Source organism: Anastrepha obliqua, chromosome 3 (assembly GCF_027943255.1).
Source record: "Anastrepha obliqua isolate idAnaObli1 chromosome 3, idAnaObli1_1.0, whole genome shotgun sequence".
Taxonomy (NCBI): domain Eukaryota; kingdom Metazoa; phylum Arthropoda; class Insecta; order Diptera; family Tephritidae; genus Anastrepha; species Anastrepha obliqua.
Window position 1 is genome coordinate 139,572,738 of NC_072894.1, and position 24,172 is coordinate 139,596,909.

The following is a 24,172-nucleotide window of genomic DNA, read 5'->3' on the forward strand; positions in this document are numbered from 1 at the left end:
TATTTTCGCAGTGCGTTTAAAGAGTTAATCTTTGTTTTAAGAAAAGAAAATGCTATTATCAAGGCATATTAGAGAGGTAGCAGCAGTAGAACAACAACGAGAGCAATGTATTTTGTTTTTACTTTATGGTCCCAAAAATGTCAAAATCTACAAACGGTCGAAGAGCAAATCTCATTCATATATCTATCGATCCATAAACAAAGATTGATAGTGAGAGTAACTTAAACAAAATTTGACAATTTTGAATATCAAAATCAACGGTATACTTTACGCAGATTCCATGAATTCAAAGCCTTATCAAACACACATTCACGTATTTACATGTATTTTGTTTTTGTGCTACCGCTGCCACCTTGTATGAATTCGTCATTGCCTTCGTACTGGCTAATTCTTTTTGCAGAAGAACGTGAACATAACTAATGATGTATACACATGTGTATCACCACCAATAATGGTAGAATGAGCCTTTTATCACCGCCAAAGATAATTCAGCGAGAGACATGTTTTAACTTTTATTACTAACCCGTTAATACGACTGAAAGTGTTCGAAATATAAGTTCACCAACAAAAACGTGAGCGATAAGATATTATTAAATTATCTTTTATTTAATCAGACCACTGAAAGTTTGCATTAGATAAAGCTAAATAAAAAATAGAATAATAACAATAAAACATCATTTTAATTGTTAAGCACACATTTGTTCGTTGTCAACTTTTTAAATAGTTGAAATATTTAAATTACAATCTCATGGCGAAGGTTTTAAGGCATTCGTGTGGTGGTGGAGGTCTAAAAATAGGTTTGCCTTCATTGTCGAGGTAATTCTGATATTTTTCGACGTTCACACAATCCATGCCTAATCTTTCACATAGTTTTGCTGAATAGTAACTTGTGCAGTCCAAAGTCAACAACGGATAATCAAGCTGCCGGCCCAGCCGTTTCAATTCATCTACAAGCCTCACACCAATCGAGCGCCCACGCAAATTTCTATCCACAGCCAATATATGAATATGCAAAGCTTTTGTCACACTATAACGTGCATACACATTGGAGTTCTCTTCTGCTCGTGCCAAAAATTTAAGAGCTATTCCCCATTTAGTGGGACCGAAACGGGCCGCCTCTTCGAATAAATGCTCAGCTTCATGTTGATCCTTCGGCCCTGATATTAAAACACCAACAACACGTTCTCTAATATCGCTATCTCCATTATCGCCAGCGATTTGCTGAACTGCCAATAAGCAAGTTCCGTGCGCAATCTGTGACATATTGAATTTTTCATCTTCTGGATCTTGTTCCTTTGGTTCACTTCCAATGGTCAATGGCTCCTCTTTATAATAATGCGTTCTTAGGAAATTAAGCACTTCATCGTGATCACTTAATTGTATTATTCGAATTTGCACATTGCTTGACGTTAGAGGTAATTTTTTGTCTGTGATCACCAGCTGACATTCTCGTCTTTGATTATCTGTCATTTCAAGCTGTCTGGAAGCGTTCAAGCATGGAAAGAATGAAATTTAACCACAGCTGCGATCATTTGATCGCTAAAATTCGAGTTTGACATTGTGATATCCAAGGCACATTAAGCGTATAGCGGCAGTAGGGTTGCAATTTTGATTTTTTTCTATTTATTTGGCTATTGTAAATTTTTTTTACCCCAGATCTCCATCTTCTATAGAGTATTTTAAAAAACCTCTGAAACCGCGAATTTCCCTGTTAAAGCACATCTACCAAGGCATATCTATATGCCTTGACATCTACCTTACTGAATGTCTGTCTGACACTTCGAAATTTGACAACTCAATTTTCATTTTACCAAAGTGCCACATGAGAAAGTGGAATAAAGTCAGAACAGAAATTCGACTAGTGTTGAAACACATTAACATTTTCTTCAACATTTTTTTTTCTTAACATTTCATTGCTAAATTTTACTTGCCACTAGTCTGTAAGAACTCTAACTTGTTTTTAAGAATTATAATTGTAGACAATTAAGAAATAAATAAATAATGTGTGATAGCATAACAATTCATAACAATACCTCCCAATGTAGTTTTTTTGCAGACGACCCTGTGGCAAAAAAGTGTGTGTGTACAGGTATAATTTCTTGTGTTTAGCAGAAACAGGTAATTTCTTTTCCTTTTTTTTTTGAATATTCGCGGCACTGACGTCACGGCAAATTCGGAAGGCGTAATTTTGTATGTTATCATCTTTGGTGGTGGCCCAGTTTGGTTATTCGCAGCACTGACGTCACCGGTTGGCAAAATCACGAAGAATAAAGTAGCGATTTGGGGAAGGTGCTGCACTCTGTATTCTATGTACTGTGACCATCAACAACGCAGACCGCGCTCGTGCTCGTGGCTGCCAGAAGCAGTCAGTTAACTTTTCTCATGGAACCGTATCAGCTGATTGGCCCCTTTTGAATAAAACTGCCAGTTTATGCTTATAGAAAATATAAGAAATGAATTTAGAAAAATACCAGTCTAACGGTTAGACTTGATAGAAGTGAAACCTTCCGTAAAACAAACTGAGAGAGAATAAGACGAAAGCTGCATTAGGAGCGGGATAATTATAGGTTCATTATAATATTGCTATAAAGTTCATATTTTATTTTCTTCATTTTATCATTATTCATCCTCAATGTTTTCAATTTCAACAAATGATACGAGTGGCTTATGATAGATAAAATATGATACAAATGCTTTGGTTTCGATGTTGTCAAAAAAAATACCCAAACGGACCGAAGAAACAGACTTACAAATTTCTTCCATTTTCGTCTACTTGTATTCATATAAAAATTTATGTCTCTTCCCACCAAAGCTAAATGTATTAGTATATTTCTTCTTGTATTTATTCAAGGCTGAAATCCCGGCGGTACTGCAATACCGGGTCAACCCGTGGCAGAGAAGGAGCAAGCCCCTAAAACACTCCGCCCATTTCCAAAAATCAGTTTAACATTTGTTGTCCTCCGATGGAGGATCTATCAGATGTTAAGCTGATAACCACACTACCTAGTCAATACATTTTAAATAATAAACCTTTTGAGAATTACACGCTCACAAAAATTATTTATATCAACATATAATATAACGCTTCGTAGCCAAGTTGGTCGCTTTTTTCGTTTCACTTTTCCTCAAATCACTCCCAACGATTCTAAAGAGGTTTTCACTTCAAAAATTACAGATAGCTCGTAATAATTCCTAATATAGTATATTCGCTAAGAAATTTTTAAATTCAATATGAATTATATATTATATATTCGGGAAAATACGAGTACCAATAAACTGATAGCGTAATTGAAAATAATACTGTTATTAGATTTTAGAACCATTTAAGTAGCTGTTGGTCGCTGATTTTTACTACATAGACAATAATAGAAAATTTTAAATTCGCATATTGCGGCCTTTAGTTTTTAACAGTGGATTTATTCAACCAGTGATAACATGGATAATACTGATACGACAACGCTGGCAATGTTGTTGCTTGCAATATGTTGTTTTTACATTTTGGGCGATAATTTAATTTTATACGTGAAGTCTGCTGTTAACTTTTGCTGAAATTCTAATTTAGAATATGAAATATAAAATTTCTATACAATCTTTCGTACATAATTGAAGTATTGCAAATGTTTGCAATTTTTATATAATATAATGCGAATTTCTTTTCAACGAAGTAATGGCGATGGATGAAAGAAGCAAACTTAAATATAAGTGATTGCCATCAAAACCGAGTGAAGTTCCTATTTAGATTTCCGTGTTTATGAATATTTGTTATAATTTATTCAGACTGTCACAGACTGACAAAGTGAATCGATGTAAGTTGGAAGACATCTGCTCTCCGATCGTAGGTGAACTCTTTTGGGATATATGTGCGCAAATAAAATGATACACCAAAAAAGCGATAGCAGATTCTTCGAAATTTGATATCACGAAGGTAGGGTCTACGAAAAAACCACTTACATCAAACTTCTTTAAAAAAAGGTGTTGGCTTGCCTTTTAAGTCAAAGTTATTGTGTAAAAATTGATAATAGTTAAAATAAACCATTTGCAATATAAAAGTGCAACTTATTTGCAATATGTAGTTCATCTAACAAGTTTTGCGTAAACGAAGTGAAAGAGTCCTTTTAGCATTGTGCATATATACATATGTTTGTACATATGTATGTATACAAGTATGGTCAACAATCATTCATCTATGACACATCATAGGTATTATATGTGGGAAATTCTGTTCAGCATATATGCATAAATACAGCAGCGTTTTTTTATGCTTATCAACATATTTATTAGCCTGGAAAATACCTTGTTTACTTGTTTCGGCGAGCTCCTCCAATTTTGCGGTGTACGCGTTGGTGTTATATTTACTAAGAAAAAAGGACCGAGTTATACAATTTTATACCGCCTCCAAAGAGCAGATTCTGTTGTAGCAGCATAAACATTCCCCATACTTACATACGGTGAATGCTGCTGGAGTGACAGTCCTTGGCCGGATATAAATCCGGGTCGTTTCGGTAACGTAGAACCGACTGTCGTGGAAACGCTGGAAATGCTGCTGCTGCTTATGCTGCTACAACAGCAGATTCTGTCAAGGGGAGATTGCTATTCGAATAATTGTGATACTATTATTTGATGATTGGTGTCCGCAGTACGCGCCAAACCCGGACGAACTGGCAGACGTGTGCATCCTTGTGAAAATATCTACACTTCTGGGTCGATATGTAAGGCTGCGATAATTGAATGATATTTGAAGAACGCGTCGCGTGTCAGTCGCCAGTGATATCCACGTGAACTATAACGCGCTGAGTTGTATTTTCTCCAGCATTTACTTATCCTTGAACCTATTCTGAGGTTGGGTTCAGTATTATTTTCATCAATAAATATGCAGCGAGTTGAGTTATTTATATATCGTTTCATATGCCTAGCACATCACTGCGGAACTCAAATGGCTTTTATGAAATGGTTAATAGAAAGCATACATATATTCCTAGAATCACGCTCCTTGCCACAGGTTCTTGCCAATATAAAAAGTTCCCACAATTTTTAAGGTACAAATTTGTTTCCACAGAAAGGAATGAGTTTTTCCTTAATGAGAAACAAACACATTGCACTTGCATTCACTTCTCTAGTAAGAATTGTTTATTTGCATAATTTTAATTATTTATCATTTACAGTATTTCGTGTGAACCAAATAAAGAATTGTGATCGATTGGATAAATCAAAAAACGGCGCATAGGAATTATGACACCTATAGCTATCGTCACTCAAAAGGCAAACATGCAATGAACAATGATATAAATATACTAAAGTACACGTGATAAAACGTTCTAGCAGAGCATTCATATAATATTCTAGCAACGAACTCCTCTCACCACAACAAAAGAAGCCCATAGACCATACAATGAAAGAAACTGAAGGGACTGGAAAATTGCATGACAACATTTGTACCCAGAAAATGAAAACAAACTGAAATTCTATACATATATATTAAATATTTATATTAGACTTAACTAGTGTGCGATGCGGCATTGAAAATCAAGTAAAATGCACTAAGAATTGATTTTGCGTGCAACTTTACTCTCTAAAACCTCATTGAACAGGCTATATGAACAAACTATAGAACAGCAAAGCACTAATTAGCTGTATTTTTCCTATTGAACAAATATTTATCACCTTTGTGTGATTAATACTCACTTTTATCTTATTTATGTTTAATGGTTAACGCGGGAAAACATTCCGGCTTTGTTCCACTCGTTCACCCGAGACTAAGCCGAAGATTTGCATCGAAAATGTTCAAAATACGTGAACGTAACTGTATACTGGCGATCACCGTTCTGGTGTTAACACCATGTATTATCATCCTACTTATTATGGGTCCAGAATTATCCACCGAACAGTCACTGTCACAACAATTGGCCGAGTGTCGCTTCCGTCTGCAGTACCTAGAATCGATGTATCGATCCAGACAAGAAGATTTGGCAATACTATCGCAATATTTGCACCTAACTAATGCAACAACAATACCGATGGCGACTGTAGCTCCCTTACCATTGGGCAATGAAACTAACACGAGTACATCCGTAATGCCAGCGATAGGATTACCCACTCTATTGAAATCGTTGAGTCCCGAGGCGCGGCAATTAATTAAAAATGCCACACATTCACATACAACTCAGCGATTTAGTTCATCGACTGCTATACGTCTACCGACAGCTTACAACTTTATGCCACATTTACTCGATGATTCTGCATCGTTACATCCGGCTTATATTCGTTCGAAAGGCCGTACAGATGTGAGTATTGTGCTAGGCATACCGACGGTGAAGCGCGATAAGCAGTCGTATCTGGTGAGCACGTTACAAAATCTCATCGAAAACATGAATGAAGAGGAGCAAAACGAAACGTTAATTATAGTTTTTATTGGCGAGTCAGAAGAAGAATTGGTGCATGCAATCGCCAGACAAGTCGAAATAAATTTCGAAATATACGTCGATTGTGGTCTGATTGATATTATAGCACCAGCTGCGTCTTATTATCCGAATTTTGAAACGCTACGTATAACCTTACAGGACTCATTGGAACGTGTAAAGTGGCGTAGTAAACAAAATTTGGACTTTGCATACTTGATGTCTTACGCGCAATCAAAAGGTAAGTGCACATAAAAAGTCAGCAAATATGTAGCAGTTAAATCTTCTAGATTTTATAGATTACACCAAAAGACTGTATGTCGCCAGAGTTTAATATGGACTCCGAGAGAGCCCTACAATTTAGTGTCGACTCCAAACGACAGAAATACAGGGTCCGCCATATAACTTTACGGAATTAAAAATGCTATAAAAAAGAAACTACTCAATATTTTTCCAAACTGTTTTTTTATTTTGAAGTACAATCCTTCCGGTTAATGATGGAACACAACTTCATTCATATGGCTGCCTCGGCTAGCCATGCACCATCCCATACGATCGGCCCAATTTTTCAACACATTTTCGATTGTATGCGGCCGTATTTCAGCTATGATATCGCGTATGTTGGTCTTCAGTGCATCAATTGTTGCTGGTTGCTACAGCAGCAATATTTTCGGGTGTACGCACGGTTTTTGGTCGGTCACGCGTTGGTTTGTCAATAAGCAACCCAGTTTCTCTTACTTTTTTCGCAAAGTAACGCACATACGCTTCATTCGGTGCTTTTATTCTTCCCATTGCCGTATGTAATTTTCGTACACATTCTGCAACATTACCATGATTTTCAAAGTAATGGCGCAATATTTTCCAGCGTTCTTTGAGCGTATACACAACCATTTTCGTTCATCGGAAGAATAAAACTAATTCTCTGTCAAATCAGATGACAGCTAAGTGTTACCATTCTTCAAAAAATACCTAGTTCAAATCCGTAACGATAGATGGCGGGCCCTTTACATGAAAGTTTGCCAATATCGATTGCATCTGATTTAATAAGCTCAAAACAAACACTAGCCCTGTCTAGTGTACCGTACCCCACGCTTGAACCTGTATTCATTTAGAAACATAGTTCAGGGCGACTAGAGACGAATTGTCAACAATCACAGACGCCTGAGTTTATCACTCACGACTAACTGATACAGTGACAAGACGGCATTGGTCATGACATTACCGCATTTTCGATGTTCCTTTCCATCCCACCTATAGTGCAAGCATTTGGAGACTAACTGCGACGTATTACCTTCATATATCCCAGCCAGAGGGCCTGAACGGACGCAGGTTCCTATTGTGGTCAATAGAAACAATCACGATGTAATGCAAATATGCAGTCTCGGATGGAGGTCAGCCGAAGAGGGAGGTTTGTTCTACTGTGGGAACAACTAAAATGTTTCTGGCATTTTTATTCTCACCTCTATAAATTCGATACCAGCGAGCTGCGACCGTCTTCGTTCCCATGGCACCCGGTTCTACGTACCGGAATGACTCGGGTTTTTCCCGACCAAGGGCTGCCGCCCCAGTATACTAGCCCTGTCTAGTGAAACACATATCATCCTACCCCTTACGTCACAGGAGCAAACTCTCGCAGCAATCCTGCTCCAAATGCTTTTCCTCAGGGCTGGAATCGAATCCAACCCTGGGTCAGAGGTATTCTACTGCTGCGTCTGCCACAAACGGCTTCACCCGAACTCCACCTCGGTTAGGTGTAACAAGTGCAACGGGTGGAGCCACCTTAAGACCTGTTCAGGCCTTAAGTCGCATAGGGAGTGGTCCATACGGTATGTGGCCACGTGTTGCTCCCGCCAGCAGGCGTCTGATGCCTCCACGGCTACTACACCCCCTGATAGGCCGGCACTACCAACCGCCACCACAACCCACACCTCCACGGTGAGGAGCCTATCGGAGCAACACAACTCTCCCTCAACCCCTCCCCTTCCTTCCTGCTCCAACCCCAGTGCGGAGACAAACCAGCAGCTCCTGGTCCCCCGTACGGTCTGTTCCGTGTGTCAGACCGTAATACCTCGGAATCTGGTATCAGTCCAATGCAATTCTTGCAATGGCTGGTGCCATTTTCGGAGATGTTCCGGCCTGCGCACCACCCGTGAGTGGACAACTGCCTACGTTGCCCCCTGCTGCAGAGCTCTGCACCCACTACCGCCCCCGGAGTCGCGGCCGCCCACCACCATCAGGCCGCAACAACCACAGTGGATTGCGCAGCAGGTCCAACGTAGACAACCCCACGCGTCCCTCACCCCCCGAATCACACAGACCTCACCGAGAAGCTTCAAGCTTCTCCAATTCTACTGCAACGGACTTACGAGTAAGGTCGACGAGATAGTTGACTTTATGAGCCGGCGCAGTATTAAAATAGCTGCGGTCCAAGAAACAAAGCTGCACGCTAGGTCATCTCTGATCACCAGGGATGGCTATAACGTGCACATACACGATCGCGAGCGAGGCAATGGTGGTGGCCTAGCGTTTATAGTCCACCACACTGTGCAGTATTGTCTCATTGATGAAGGAATCGACCGCAGGGACAGCACCTTAGAATCTCAAGGCATAGCTGGCCGGTCAGGCGATTCCGAGCTCGAAATATTTAACATACAATATATATACCCCCTGTCACCTGCTGCCCGGCAGGATATCACCCTGATATAGGTGCGCACATCAGATGTGAAAACCGATTGGTTGTAGGTGACTACAATGCGCATCACGATCTTTGGCATTCAAGCCTGCCAAATGATCGTAGGGGACAGCAACTGGCAGAGCAGATAGACGATTCGACATTCAGCACAGTGAACGACGACGCCCCCACCAGGGTAGTGGGCAATTGCAGCAGCTCGCCTGACCTAACAATAGCTAGCGCGGGTCTGATAAATAGCATAACGTGGCGACCTATGCTATCGCTTGCATCAGACCACTTGCCCATTATCGTCTCGATTGAGAGACCTGCCGACTTTGTTTCCGCGAATCACCGGTCCTATTTTAACTTTAAAAAAGGTAATTGGGCCGGCTTCACGGAATTCACCGAGGACACCTTCGCCGCTCTTCCCATCCCCATGATGTGCGCGTAGGCGAACGCGCATTCCGCAAGGTGCTCACAGCTGCTGCGGCTCGCTTCATTCCAACTGGAAGTTATAAGGACATTCGTCCTCATTTCCCAGCCGAAGCAGCCAGTTTAGCAAACGAGCGTGACCACCTACGCCAGGCCGATCCCGGGGATCCCCGCATAAGGGATCTCAATTTGGAGATCCGGCAACTGGTAAATCAACATAAGCGGACTAAATGGGTTGAGCACCTGAAGACCTGCAACCTCACCTCTGGGGTGAGTAAGCTCTGGTCCACCGTTAGGTCCCTGTCAAACCCGACGAAGCGCAACGACAAGGTGGCTATCACCTACAACGGTTGCACTTCGTCGGACCCGAAGAGATGCGCGAGGTATTTTAGCCGGTTTTTCATTCTGCATCCTCCGGGCCACAGAACCAAACGTCGTGCTACCAGAAGGCTGCACAAACTGACGAACGACAGTGCGCCACTTACTCTCTTCGGTGATGAGGTTCAGGGGGCCATCAACAAATCGAAATCATCGAAAGCCATTGGCCCTGACGGATTAAACGCGCTGTTGCTGAAGCATCTGGGACCACTGGGAGTAGGATTCCTCACAAGGGTCTTCAATTTGTCCCTGGCCACTCTCATCATTCCTGACAAGTGGAAAGCAGGGAGAGTGGTCCCACTACTGAAACCTGGGAAACCCGCCAACCAAGGGGAGTCTTATCGGCCGATAACTCTCCTTTCCCCAGTAGTGAAGACACTTGAAGCCCTCCTACTCCCACTCTTCACGAAACACCTGGCCCCAGCCCCACATCAGCACGGATTTCGACGAGTGCACAGCACCACCACGGCACTCACCGCCATAAACGCCCAGATAAATCGCGGGCTCAACCAAAACCGCCCCTGCGAGAGGACTGTCCTAGTAGCGTTGGACCTGAAGAAGGCTTTTGATACAGTCAGCCATTCCACGTTACTAGATGATATTTATCAGTCGACACTCCCGCCAGGGCTGAAGAGGTGGTCCGCAAACTATCTGAGCGGTCGGCACTCGTCAGTGATATTTCGAGATCAAACTTCAAAGCAGAGAAAGATTAAGCAAGGTGTACCGCAGGGTGGTGTCCTTTCTCCCTTGCTGTTCAATTTCTACATCTCGAAGCTCCCCCAACCACCAGCGGGAGTTTCCCTGATCCCATACGCTGACGACTGCACCATAATGGCGTCGGGCAATGACATCGATGGCCTGTGTTCCAAAGTAAACAACTACTTCACCGACCTTTCTCGCTTTTTCACTGCGAGTAATCTCCAACTTTCCCCCACCAAGTCCACGGCGACCCTATTTATCACCTGGACAAAGGAGGTCAAGCTGTCCCTTAAGGTAAAAGTCGATGATACACCAATTCCGACGGTAAATAACCCCAAAATTTTGGGTGTAACCTTTGACAGCTTGCTCTCCTTCTCTGCGCACACAACCGCAATTGCCACTAAAGTCCAAAATCGCAACAAGGTCCTCAAATCGCTGACCGGCAGCACTTGGGGCAAAGACAAAGAACGGTTGCTTTCGACATTTAAGGCAATTGGCCGGCTGGTTCTAAACTATGCTGCGCCTGTCTGGTCGCCTGGAACTAGTGATTCGCATTGGACAAAGCTATAGACTTGTCAAAATATCGCCATTCGGACAGCGACCGGGTGCCTCCTGATGTCACCCATCCAACACCTACCTAACGAGCCACAAATGCTCCCAGTAGTGGAGCACAACAAACTGCTCAGCAAGCAGTTCCTGCTTGGTTGTTACCGCAGGTTTCACCCCTGCAGACACCTGCTTGAGTCTGAGCCGCCTCCCAGGCACGTCAGGAGGCACCTCCTAGACTACGCTGACGAAATCCAGGACAAAACTGACCGCAACCTACTGGACCGGACAGTATTTAGACAGTCAATAAACGACATTCACCGGTAGACCGTTACCACCTTCATGAACTCCAGTCCTGTGAATGCCGTAATCGGAGTCCAACCACCACCTATTGCAGACGAAGAGCTCCAGCTTCCCCCTGAGACTCGTGTAACACTGGCACAACTACGTTCGGGATACTGTAGCAGGTTAAACTCCTACATACCCAGAATCGACCCCGACATACCAAACACATGTCCGACATGTGAAGGTACCCCGCACGACACTAACCACCTCTTCACATGCCCCCTTAAACCGACTCATCTAACCCCCCTCTCCCTCTGGACCCAATCTGTCGAAACAGCATGTTTCCTGGGCCTACCCCTAGATGAGCTAGACGAAGACGACCGATGATATGCCTACACTGACAGGGCTACCTATGCTGTTAAAACAACAACAACAACAACCGTCTTAGAAACACCCATTTTTATTATTTGATGTTCCATGTCCATAGTGGATTTCGAACCAGAAACATGAACCCACGGATATGAATATTTTACTGAATATAATATTTTTGATTTGTTAAAATGAAATTTATAATAATAGTTTTTAATGGTTTGTTTTAATTTTTACAGAAAAAATTGCGAATTCTGAATGTCAAAGTAGAAAAATGTATAAATTATAATTTATTAATAAAAATTATAATACCATATCTTACATACACTAATTTCTTGAACTTTCCTGTATCTAAATCAATTCCAAGGCTTTAAAACTAGAATTAGTTTTTTTAGTCCAATACCGGATATAAATCCGGGACGTTCCGGTAACGTAGGACCGATTGTCGTGGGAACGCTTGCTTTTTTGCAATTTCTGTTGTCTAAATCGAGAATGTTTATTTGCAGACGGCAATGCATTTTTTGAGTATTTTCTTTGTTGTTGTAGCAGCATAAACAATCCCGGGGAATGTTGCTGGAGTGACAGTTCTTGGCCGGATATAAATCCGGGTCGTTCCGATAACGTAGAACCGACTGTTGTGGAAATGAAAATATTTTCTCTTCAATGTTTTGTTTCTTGTGTAGCCTGACTACATGGCCTGACTATATTTTCTTTTCCGACAGAGTGCATATTCGTAGAAAACGAATATGGGAGCACAAATATGACTTATAAACATATTAAATGATGGTCATGGAAGAATGATATAAATGCATTTGAAGTAAATTTAAGATTACCCAACTGATTAAGGATTTAGGGGTAGTCAGAGGTCCGAAAAAATGATAATTTTCAATAATTTTTTTTGCAAGTCGGTTGCGATATTTTACAAAAATAAAAACATAGCATTAATAAATCATGTTTCAACTTGACTTTAGCAAAATTAAAAAAAAATAATAATAATTGTAAAAGTTATCGGTGTTTGTGTGGTTATCGCCCGTTTCTCTAGAAGTCCCTTGCGGTGATCATCACAAGTCCTTGGAGATTCATCTAAAATCAATCGGACAAGAGAAATAATAACATGGCGCCCTCAGGAAATATTTTTCAGATTTTCAAGAAAAAACCGACAATTAATTGTTTAAAAAAATTTTTGAAAAAAAATCCTTCGATCAGGCACGAGTTTTTTATGTTTTTCAAAAACAGTATACATTTTATATACCAAGCAGTTTTTAAGTTACAGTGATCACCAGTTCAAAAAACATAGTTTTGAGAAAAACGCATTTAAAGTTTTGCTATAATTTATGTAAGAAAATTGTAACCCTCCATTGGACACCTTTTTTAAAACCTTCGGTTGAGCACCCGGGTCTGGTCCTTTTTTTGACCTGTTCGAAAATCCTTTTTAAAGGTTACTTCTGCTCAAATATGAACGAGACGGTATCAATAAAACGGTCCGCGGATGACATATGGAAAAAATAAATTTTTTGTTTTTTGGTAGGACTGTTATAAGCTTACATGGCAAATTTCAGCGTGATATGTCACATAGTTTGTTTTCTGTGCTTTTGTAAACAAGTCAAGCTCGAGTGTTTTCTTCGAATTTAACGATGGAAATTCAAAGAATTTGTTTGAAATTTTGTTATTCCAACAAAATTTCGGTTTCAGACGCCTTAAAATTGTTGCAGACAACCTATAGGGACTCTGCTCTATCGCGTGCACGTGTTTTCCAGTGGTACAAATCGTTCATCGGTTGAAAACTTGCTTCATGAACGTCGTCCAGCAACATCAGTAAACGACGAAAACATCGGAAAAGTAAAGGAAATTGTGCTTGAAAATCGCACAAATCGCAAAATCGGTTAACGCTGAATATTATTTAGACGTTTTAAAGCGTTTGCGCGAGAACATTCGTCTTAAAAGGAAGGAATTGTGGGACAAGAAGTCATGGTTCTTGCAGCTCACACATCACGTCTTGTTCGCGATTATTTGAACAAAAATAATGTTAATATCGTTCCGCAAGCACCGTATTCGCCTGATATGGCTCCATGTGACTTTTTCCTGTTTCCTAAGCTCAAGTTGCCGCTCCGTGGAAAACATTTTGAGACAATTGAAGTCATAAAAGAGAATTCGAAGAACACACTCGAGCTTGACTTGTTTACAGTAGCACAGAAAACAAACTATGTGACATATCACGCTGAAATTTGCCATGTAAGCTTATAACAGTCCTACCAAAAAACAAAAAATTTATTTTTGCCATATGTCATCCGCGGACCGTTTTATTGATACCGTCTCGTTCATATTTGAGTAGAAGGTATATCCATAAATCGATAGAAAATTAAATTTCAGGAAGCTATGTATCTGGAAGCTTAAGTCGGTAGCTATAATAAAAATATGCTAAATTCACGTCCAAATTCGAAAAAGTCTGACCACATCCGCATGCCCACGGGAGTATTAATCGTATTAGCTTTGCAAAGCGAAAGGCGTTCCCACGACTGACGTTTCCACGACAGTGGGAACGACCCGGAGTAATATCTGGCCAAGGATTGTCACAACAGCAGCATTTCCCGTACATATATGGGGAATGTTTATGGTGCTTCCACAACAACAACAAACGCTTTAAAGGTGATTGATTTTTAAACTGTCGCGATCTTCCCTCGTTATAAAAAGAGGTTGTCTGTAAAGTCGGTTTACTGACGATAGTTTAACGTGACAACGTCATAAGAAAATACTGATGTAAGAGTTGCAATTTTAAAAATAAAATTTTAATTTTATTTGTTTGATAGATATTTTGTATGGATATAGAGGAGGAGGTAAATGGAATCGCAATGGAATAAGTCAAGTTACATTCACACAAACGTGAAAAATGACGAAACATTTATCAAATTCATGAAAGATATGTTCAATTTCGATTGTGCATCAGACGTTAATAAGTCAACATCGATTGCCTTTTTCAAGACACTTTACACTCGAAACACTCCCTTTCATTTCCTACTTTTTCTATCATCGTCCTATTCTCAACAGAGAAATGGTTCATTACCATGCACACAGGAAGAAGGCATAGGCAAATAAAAGTATGTGAATTTATATACAAATGCGCATATACATACATATACATACATATATATGCTCACTCAAGTAGGACAGAGCCAGATGTCAAACGTTGCCGAACGCGGGGGCCGATTGTGCTCTTTGTCATTCGTTCCGCGCTCTCGCTTGCAGTTCAAGCAATGTACATTAGCTTACATTTGCTTGCGTACAGAATAGATTCGTACATTTGATATGTCCATATGATTTGTATGCATCTTAACATATAGATTTGTTCTTTTTGAAAATTGCGCGTAATTGTATATGTATATGCATGTTTATGTACATATATTAGTATACAACATATCTTATAAGGTATGTGGTAAATATTACCATACATTTTTTCCTTCATATATAGGTAATAAAAAAAATTAATAATAATAACATTAAGACAACAGATATTATTAACAAACTTGGTTTTATTTTAAATTCTTCAAGTAAATCAAATTAATAACAATCAATAAGAAGGCATATGCAAATTACAAATACGTGAATTTATATATGTACATATTCGCATATACATACATATATACGCTCACTTAACACGTTGAGTGCCATGTGAGTCCAGGTTGGTCTCACAGTGCGAAGAGACTTTCAGGCCTCGTGGTGACACTTGGTCTCACGGTATAATGTGTGAGATTTCGGTTTGTGGTGATGCAGCTGCTTCATAGAGGCTATTAGTAGTAGTGTATTCACGCCACACTAGAGCAATTGCATTGTTTATGCTGCTTGGCCTATGGGTATGAGACCAATGTGGCATCATATGGCCTACATTTTGTTGAACAATATTCTATTGTATTATGTAAAAAAAAATCGTGGCCGGACGAACCCCATTTTTTTTGTTGTATGGTGGCACTCAACGTGTTAAGTAGGAGAGAGCAAGATGTCGAACGTTGCCGTTCGTTTGCTTTGTCGTTCGTTCCGCGCTTTCGCTTGCAGTTCATTTAAGGTAACGACAATGAGCAAGGTAACGGCAAATGAGCAAGGTAACGACACATTTTTTCGTGCGTGCAGCCGGCTAAATCGAATTATAAGACGTTATCACGTCAAAACCCCAACTAGAAACTAGAAATTCGTATAATAAACTTGCAGTTTTCAAAATATTAAAATTAACTTCCATTTACATTTTCAGGCACATTCTATGTCCAGCTGGAGGATGATATTTTGGCTAAATCGAATTTTATCACGGCTATGAAAAAGTTTGCCATAACAAAGAGCGCTCTAGCCAAGCCGGACCAGCCATCGTGGTTTGTACTCGATTTCTGTCAGTTGGGTTTCATCGGTAAAATGTTCAAATCCGCTGAACTGCCATATTTAATCACGTATTTCCAAATGTTCTACAATGATAAGCCCGTAGATTGGTTACTGCTCTATTTCATCGAGTCGAAAGTTTGCCGCTCGGACAAAGATCAAAAGCATTGCAATTTGGAACGCGCCAAGTATTGGTTGCACTATCGCCCATCACTTTTCCAACATATCGGCACGAGTTCCTCACTCAAGGGCAAAGTTCAGAAGTTGAAGGATAAACAATTCGGCTCCAAAGTACCATCATTCTATCCACACATACACAACCCATCGGCACGCGTCAGATCAAATATTGTCGCCTATAAGAACTTTTTACTCAAGCGTGCATATCGTGGCGAAACGTACTTTTGGGGCTTGTTACCACAACCTGGTGATCTGGTGCAATTTATTTTCGAAAAACCAACACTACTACGACGTTATCTCTTTCGTAGCGGCAATAGCGAACATCCTTCGGATCGATTTTACAACACTACCGTTGAAGTGTTACCAGCCGATTCATTGAGCGAAAACTCTTCTGTGTGGAGTGCGTATAATTCGACCACAGACGAGTATCTAATAGTGGGTGCATTCGATGGTTTGGGTGTCGCAGAGGGTGCCATTGATGCAAAAATCGGCGCCATCAAAGAGATACGTTTACATGTGCATAGCGACAGCGAAAATTGGGCACTGCTGAGTGAAATCGATTTGGAAACAAATAATGGAGCTGTTAGTAGCGCCGTCGAGACACATACAAAAAGCTGATTGTTACAACATCGGAGCTACACTGTCGCGGGAAACATAAAACCGAATACGAGTTAAACGAGCAAATTTCGAAACAAACATGGCTTATCACTTGTCATGGATAATTTTTAGATTACCGAACTTCCACCAGACAAATTGTGTAGAAAAAGTAAGAAAGAACAAAGATTTACAGATGTAAAGATAGCGAACATAGATGCTTTACTGCACGTTTGGTATACGAAAACTAAATTCATAAATAATCCACGCTTTTCCGCGACAGTTGGAGCTACATGCGTTACCGGATCGTCCCTTATTTATATCCGGCCAAGGGCTGGCACTGCAGCGGTATTCGGCAAAAATATATGAGAAATGATCGCGCAGAGATGAAGTGCGACACGAACAACAACAAAAAAAAAAGCTAAAATGGTTGCACAATGAAAATTGAATGTAAAATACGTACATAAAACATAAAATGACTACAGCAACTAACGCAAACATGCATACTATGTAAAAATATCTGTTGTTGTTATTGTATTATAAGTTGTTTTCACCCATTTGATATTAAATTATTCAATAACAATTAAGCCGCAACGATTCCGTGATATTTAGAAACTCTATACAAATTAGTGATTGAAAATATTTTGTTTAAGTCGAATATCTTTATTTTATGCCACCAAAGTCATGTGAAACAAATTTCTTCATCAAACCATACCTTCAGGAAGCTTACCAGACATATTCTTAGGAATATATTCTTAGGGACATATTAAGGAAAAAATGTCTAATGTCCACTAGTTTTAGTATGAGCTTGAGAGGCATGTGGGGTTAGGCATTGTGGAGGAGCATATCTGCAGGAGGAATTTCAAGGTAGAGCCTGCCAGCGCAAACAAAAGGCGGTGCCAGCATAAGCGATATTTTTAACAAACGTAAATCTTTTTGTGCTGATAAGTTTGTACCTAAAAGCGATATTCATAACTGTGCTGATTATTTATCACTGTTTGTATGTTTAGAAACGACGTTTATGGTTAGTCTTGATTGGCGCGATAATCGCTCACGCGATTTTGACCGAATGTAATAAAGCGTTTCTTTCTCATGCTAACCAGCGCCATGGGCTGAAAAGTCCCAGGCCTAATAAAGAAAACAGATTTTTTTTTGTTTCAAATTAGCTTTATTCATCAACGTAATTTCTACCAAGAACCATGCAATCATTCCAGCGCCGCTGTAACAGTTCAATACCACTTTTGTAGATCGTTTTACCTTTTACCTAAAAATAGGTCTCATTTTCAACGATAATCTCTTCATTCGAGCGAACTTTCTTACCGGCTAGCATTTTATTTAGGTATGTGAAGAGCCAGTAGTCGCTGGAAGCCAAATCTAGCGGATACGGTGGATGTGGAAGCAATTCGAAGTTCAATTCATGTAGTTTTGCCATTGTTTTGATTGACTTGCGATTCGCTTGTTTTTGGTCAACAGTGAGCAAACGCGGCACCCACTTTGAACTGAGGCTTCACATAGTCAAATGCTCATGCAATATAAAGCCAACACGGTCTTTTGATATCTTTACGCTGTCTGCTAACTCACACAACTTCACTTTTCGAGCATTCAAAACGATTTTGTGGATTTGTTTCATGTTTTCTGCTGTTACCGCCTCATTTGCACGTCCACTGCGTTGTGCATAATCGGTGTCTCTACGACCCCGTTTGAAGGGGTTTATTGTTGTTTCTGATGGAGCGGAGTACCTATAAAATGTTTCATTACTTCGTTTGTACGCTATTTTTCCCCATCAAAAAGTAGTGTAAAATTAAAATACGAAATTTTTTTTGTTTCATTATTTTGAAAACTACAAAAGTAGCGTCACTCTTAGTGCAATAACTCCCGAACTAATGAATGGAATATCATGAAATTTTGACAGCTGTCTTTTTAAGATTTGTGCTAACTGAAAAAGAGGTGAATGCAATAAAGCTAGTGCCATCTAAGGGTCAGGCTCGTGACTTTTCAGCCCATGTCATCAATGCCTTATAACATAATTTTCCAACTACATAGTTTTTTATCACCAGTGCCCTAACTCGGAGCCCTCTCGAGGCTAGTATTTAATATATTGTTTTTTACATACATTTTTTTTAATATTTGCTCTGTGGATGTAAACAACTTAAAAATGAATGGAATCAATAGAGTTCACGGCGTTCGTTGTACTACTCGTACAAAATATGGAATACCGACACTTCGTCTAAGTGCTGTAAAAAAAATGAATTCCGATCTCACGTTGATTCCATGCCAGATTCCGAAAAGTTGAACGCCCACATGCACTTCTCAGCACCTGACTATACGTACCATTTTTCAATATACTAAAAATATCATATGTTTTTTAGTTTTAATGGTAATCTTCCTGCAGCTCTTTATTTAATTCCAATCGAACAAATTCAATGTACATACTACATACATATGTACGTAAAACTAAATGAAACCTTTGTAAAGTCTACTTGTAAGCTTTTCTCTCTTATTTGAGTACATGCACATACATATTTCTATGTGTATGTACATACCTATGTAGGCACGTACATATATTTGAAATGTGTATGCATGCCCCATTATTGTTTGTGTGTATATCTCTATATATGTATTTGTTAATGTATATGTGTCACAATGTTTAAAAAATTATGATTTACAGTATTTTAAGCGAAAATAACGAACTGTGTTAAAAACAAATTTTAATGTTGGTTCTTGAATTGTAAAAACAAAAACACTAAAGTGATTATTGTAATTTTCTGAACTCATATTTTACACTTAGAATCGTATAAAAATGCGTGTACATATTGATGTATGCAGTTATCGACGATATTTCCAAGTATTTACACGGCGTCGTGTAGTCAATGTGATCCACTTATTTGGCATAAGATCTATTAAAGTCCTCTTTGCTTAAATTGTGGATATTTTTCTAGAATAAAGCTTTTTTTCGCTTGCTATAATAAGTCATGGAAATATTTATTTATTGGATTGTTCTGAGAGTAATTTCATTTTTTATTTATATATCAAGCTTCGAGGTTAAACCCAAGCCACTCAGGTGGTCACAAACAGTTGAATTCGATAAATTTAACCTCTCACCGATCTCACGTGTTGTTATTCACCGGTTTGCATCAACTAATGCCTTAATAGAGTCTTGATCAGCTTCAACCGGCCTTCCAGAACGTGGTGCATCTTCGACATCAACATTGCCGGATCGAAATTTTGCAAACCAGTTCTGGCACTGGCGTATTGTCCACACATCTTCTCCATACACATCGGTTAATTTCTTTCTGGCTTTAACAGCATTTTTACCTTTTCTTTAGTAAGAAAGTAAAATATGACGAAAATGCTGCTTATTGCTCTCCATATTTAAAAGGGCACCGACCAAAAACTACTGCGTAAACTCAATTGAACTTATTCATAAACAAACCTTGCTATATCAGCTGGCAAAACATATAATGACAATGGGACTTAAGTGTGAAGTTAGCTGTGAAAAAATACAACTAAATCCTCTGTCGGGAAAAAACGAAATTACTTTCCGAACAACCCAATATTAATCAACAAAATCCGCATGTCTGGGTATAAGCTTTTATTTTATTTTTTGTTTGTTTGTCGGGACAACTAGCAAGTACTATAAGTACTACAATAGCTATAAGACAACAGCACTCGGGTTCCCTTTTTAATTTTCTTTAAATCTACCCGACTTCCCTAAGCTCGACCTCCCTAAAACCTAAGCTTACTCTACCACTTACTGAAGCCCATTCGGCATTCCGAAGGTGTTTGAAAAGCCATACCATGCAATATTCATAGTCAGTGGTCCTATGCTCCCACTTCTAACTCTGGGAATTGATTATGATGATGACGATGCAGTTTCTCCTCCCTTTTGTGTTGGTCTTTCAACCCTGCGTGAGATAGTAAAGATACTTTTCATTCCGACAACTCAAGGGGGCTTTACTTTCGGAACCACAACCAGTGAACGAAATAGGCATAGGGAGGATTGTTCATTTAATAATATTGGAAGCGCAATTTTTTCGGAATGGAAATGCAGAACACGCCTTAAAACAATATATCAGAACTGTAAGCTGAATTAGTGTTGGTTTTTATTTTTATTTCACTTTTTGAACTCTAACCCAAAAATGCCTGAGTTCTAACACGAATTATTTTTGTAAATACACACGAAGCAAAATAAAGACATATAATTGTTACAACCCTGAACCTTGAGTTGCTTTGCAGCCACACTTGAGTACATACTTGACGTCCTTTTGGGGCATTTACTTTGTTTGCTTGAGGTGCCTGCGAAGAATAATCTAGTAATGATTTGTCGATTTATGGAAATTTCTCAAGCCAAAAGCAGCAAATTATAAGTAGCATTTTAGCAATGATTCAATAAAAAAAAGGTTTGCTCAGTAAGCAGCTTTCTCGTGCCCTCTTGACAAATCGGATGCCTTAGCAAGACACTGGGTTGCTAGCTCTAGAAATTTGGAGTAAAATGGAGGAAAATAAAATTTCATTTTCAAAATGGTCTGCTTACGAGCAACAGCTCGCTCAAGAGTTTGTAGTGGTATGTCCAGGTCTAGTATGACATGGTATACCATCCTGACATACCACTTCAGTCGACATGATGAAGTAATCCGAGATCGAATGAAATGCAGCGCTATAGTGCGAAGAAGGTTGAGACATCTTGGCCAATTGCAGCCAGAAGAAAGGCACAAACGCAGGCAATTTAACTCAGCTCCATCCGGAGTTTAATAATGGAACTGGGTCTGGATGAGGTACTGTGATGAGTAGAGGGCACAAAAGACCATGTGAGAGACGAAGTGCAAAGCTCGTAAAGAATCCAATCTAATCTAATATATTTTCAAGGAATAAAAATACAAAAAAAAAGAGGAAGGACTTATTGAGTCGATATGCATAGGTTAGGGTGAGGCTGAGATTGCAGCCACTAGATGAAGCAGCATACTTAGGCTACAGATATAATCCCGCTATGATACACAGCACATTTGGCTAAACTATACCCGCTTGAACCATCCAGTTTCCCTGATAAATCTCAACAATAGTCTGAAGTCAATATACGCCAACTGATTCAGGGTGCCTTAAAATGGAGCCTCAAGAAGCCGGAGTCTGCTGCTCTATAGTGACGCGGAGTAGTAAAGGGGATAAGAGGTCGTTATTTTTTTAATCCTTTAACCTTTCCATGCAAAACTATTTCTGCTGTTGATGGATTGTGACTATACAGGATTTGATTGAAAAGTAAAGAGCCTTCCCGTGCGGAGCGTCTGCCAAGCGATCAACCGAATCGGCTGGTGGAGGAAAATGATCGTTGGTCCTTCCACTAGAAACCGGTCCCACTTCGCTGGCAATAGCGGTACAGTCAACATCGCTCCGCGCGTGAAAGCTGTTTTAAAAGTGTGTTAGGATTTTGCAGTGGCGAAAATGCAGCGATCGTTGGAGAAACGTTACTCGATCAAATTTTGCGTAAAGCTAAACAAAACGAGTACCGAAACCATTGGGCTACTCAAGGAGGCTTGTGGGGACCAATCTCTGTCCAGTGCCCAGGTAAAACGGTGGCACAAGTCGTTCAAGGAAGGCCGAGAGGACGTCGAAGACGAACAGCGATCTGGAAGGCCTTCGACGACGCAAACAGACGAAGATGTGAACCGGCCAAGATGGGGGTCCCTACAGTCCAGACCTGTCTCCTCCGGACTTCTTCTTGTTCTCGCGCCTGAAAAGAAAGCTGAAGGGGAAGCGTTTTGACTCCATCGAGGCGATCCAAAAAACTGTGACAGCCGAATTGAACGCGATTCCGGCGGATGAGTTTAAAAAATGTTTCCTGCAGTGGAAGGACCGCTACCAGCGGTGTATTGACGCTCAAGGGTCCTATTTTGAAGAATATTAGTTGTATAAGCCAAAAGGTTTAATAAAACTGCTTTAAAAAAATAAGGCTCATTACTTTTCAATCAACCCCTGTATTTTATAGATTGATCGCTCGACTGTTTCAGCAGGCTTCAGATACCCTACTGATATTTCTCAAAACGTGTTAGTATACAAATTTTAGAATTTTTGTAATTTTTCTGTATCAATTTCTACGAACTACTGACAACGAATTAGTGAACATAAATATTATGCATTAAAAATAGCCATAAAAGCAAAAAGGCGCAAAAACTACACCGAAATTTGTTATAAAACATCAAAATTATGTACCTATGCAGAAAATCGTAAAAATCTGAAAATTGTCGAGTAAATTCGGCACTTTTCGATGGCGCCGATTTTAAAACGATTGCAGTGAGCTATAGCCAAATATAAGTGTAAAAAATATGTAAACACAAATATATATATTTTTTTTAAATTTAAATAATGTATAAAAAACAATTTAGTTTGAATAGACGCTGAGTACAGTAACACTTCTTTCGCTTGTAATTAATGATTCGTTTGCCTTTTGGCAATTCTTAGAACAAATGCAGCTAAATATGTAATAAAAATGCGAATAATCAAATAGTAAATCACACAAAAAAAACTACTAATAATAAGATAAAGAACAAAATGTGCAAAACTATTAACATTACAGTTTTAAGATTAACTAAACATGCGTTTGTACATACATACATACACACTCGTATATGAAGAACTAATTGTTACACTACGTAGTAGAACAAGTGACTCGATAAGAAACGAAATAATCAAAACTATGAACACAATTAAAACAAGAAGAAGCTATTTTCCTAGTTAAAAAACGAAAAAAGACATAGAAACACATGAAAGCATTTCAACACTTACCTGTAACAAACAATAATAAAAAACGGGAGCGTGTCATTATTCTGTATTACAAAATTCTGGGTGACAAAATTCTGTAAATTGCAAAAAAATTCTGCTTTTTACAAGTCTGCTTTATTCAAGTTTTGTGAATTTCGTCATATAAGAAGTAACAAAATAAACATTTATTCCATAAATATACATATGTATATGTTTAAGGGGTAACACCACTGTAGAAATTTCAAAAAATTGATTTTTTTTTTATAAGCTTAAAAAATTCTTTGAACTTTTGAAAATACAGAACAAAAAGTTTTATACGTTACCGAAGTCTATTTCATAAATATTTTAAGCTTTTAACCAAGCGTTAGTGACTGCTACCTAACGACTTCTCCAAATTTCCAAACTTTAAACGCGTTTTTCTCAAAACACGTTTTCTGAAATTGGCACGCAGCATAACTCAAACAATTTTAAATATTTTTAATCAGGTTTTTCACTACGTCTGTATAATAACCTT

The 24,172-nt window shown here is 39.3% G+C and overlaps 2 protein-coding genes and 1 pseudogene across 3 annotated transcripts; 1 reads left to right on the plus strand and 2 right to left on the minus strand.

The window, feature by feature from the left end:
• Positions 1 to 580: 580 nt before the first annotated feature.
• LOC129240931 (uncharacterized) lies at positions 581 to 1,765 on the minus strand. The gene has a single exon (XM_054877005.1). The coding sequence runs from the start codon at positions 1,468 to 1,470 to the stop codon at positions 739 to 741; it is 732 nt and encodes a 243-aa protein (XP_054732980.1). The 5' UTR covers positions 1,471 to 1,765; the 3' UTR covers positions 581 to 738.
• Positions 1,766 to 2,842: 1,077 nt separating this feature from the next.
• LOC129243187 (U2 spliceosomal RNA) lies at positions 2,843 to 3,026 on the minus strand (annotated as a pseudogene).
• Positions 3,027 to 3,484: 458 nt separating this feature from the next.
• LOC129240375 (alpha-1,3-mannosyl-glycoprotein 4-beta-N-acetylglucosaminyltransferase A) lies at positions 3,485 to 23,835 on the plus strand. 2 transcript variants are annotated; one of them, XM_054876137.1, is made up of 3 exons: positions 3,485 to 3,925; positions 5,163 to 6,636; positions 16,016 to 23,835. In XM_054876137.1, exons 2-3 carry the CDS (start codon positions 5,703 to 5,705, stop codon positions 16,927 to 16,929), a joined length of 1,848 nt encoding a protein of 615 aa, XP_054732112.1. In that variant the 5' UTR covers positions 3,485 to 3,925; positions 5,163 to 5,702; the 3' UTR covers positions 16,930 to 23,835. The 2 variants fall into 2 exon arrangements, with proteins under 2 accessions (XP_054732112.1, XP_054732113.1); XM_054876138.1 differs by lacking the exon at positions 3,485 to 3,925 and adding an exon at positions 4,044 to 4,200.
• Positions 23,836 to 24,172: the final 337 nt, after the last annotated feature.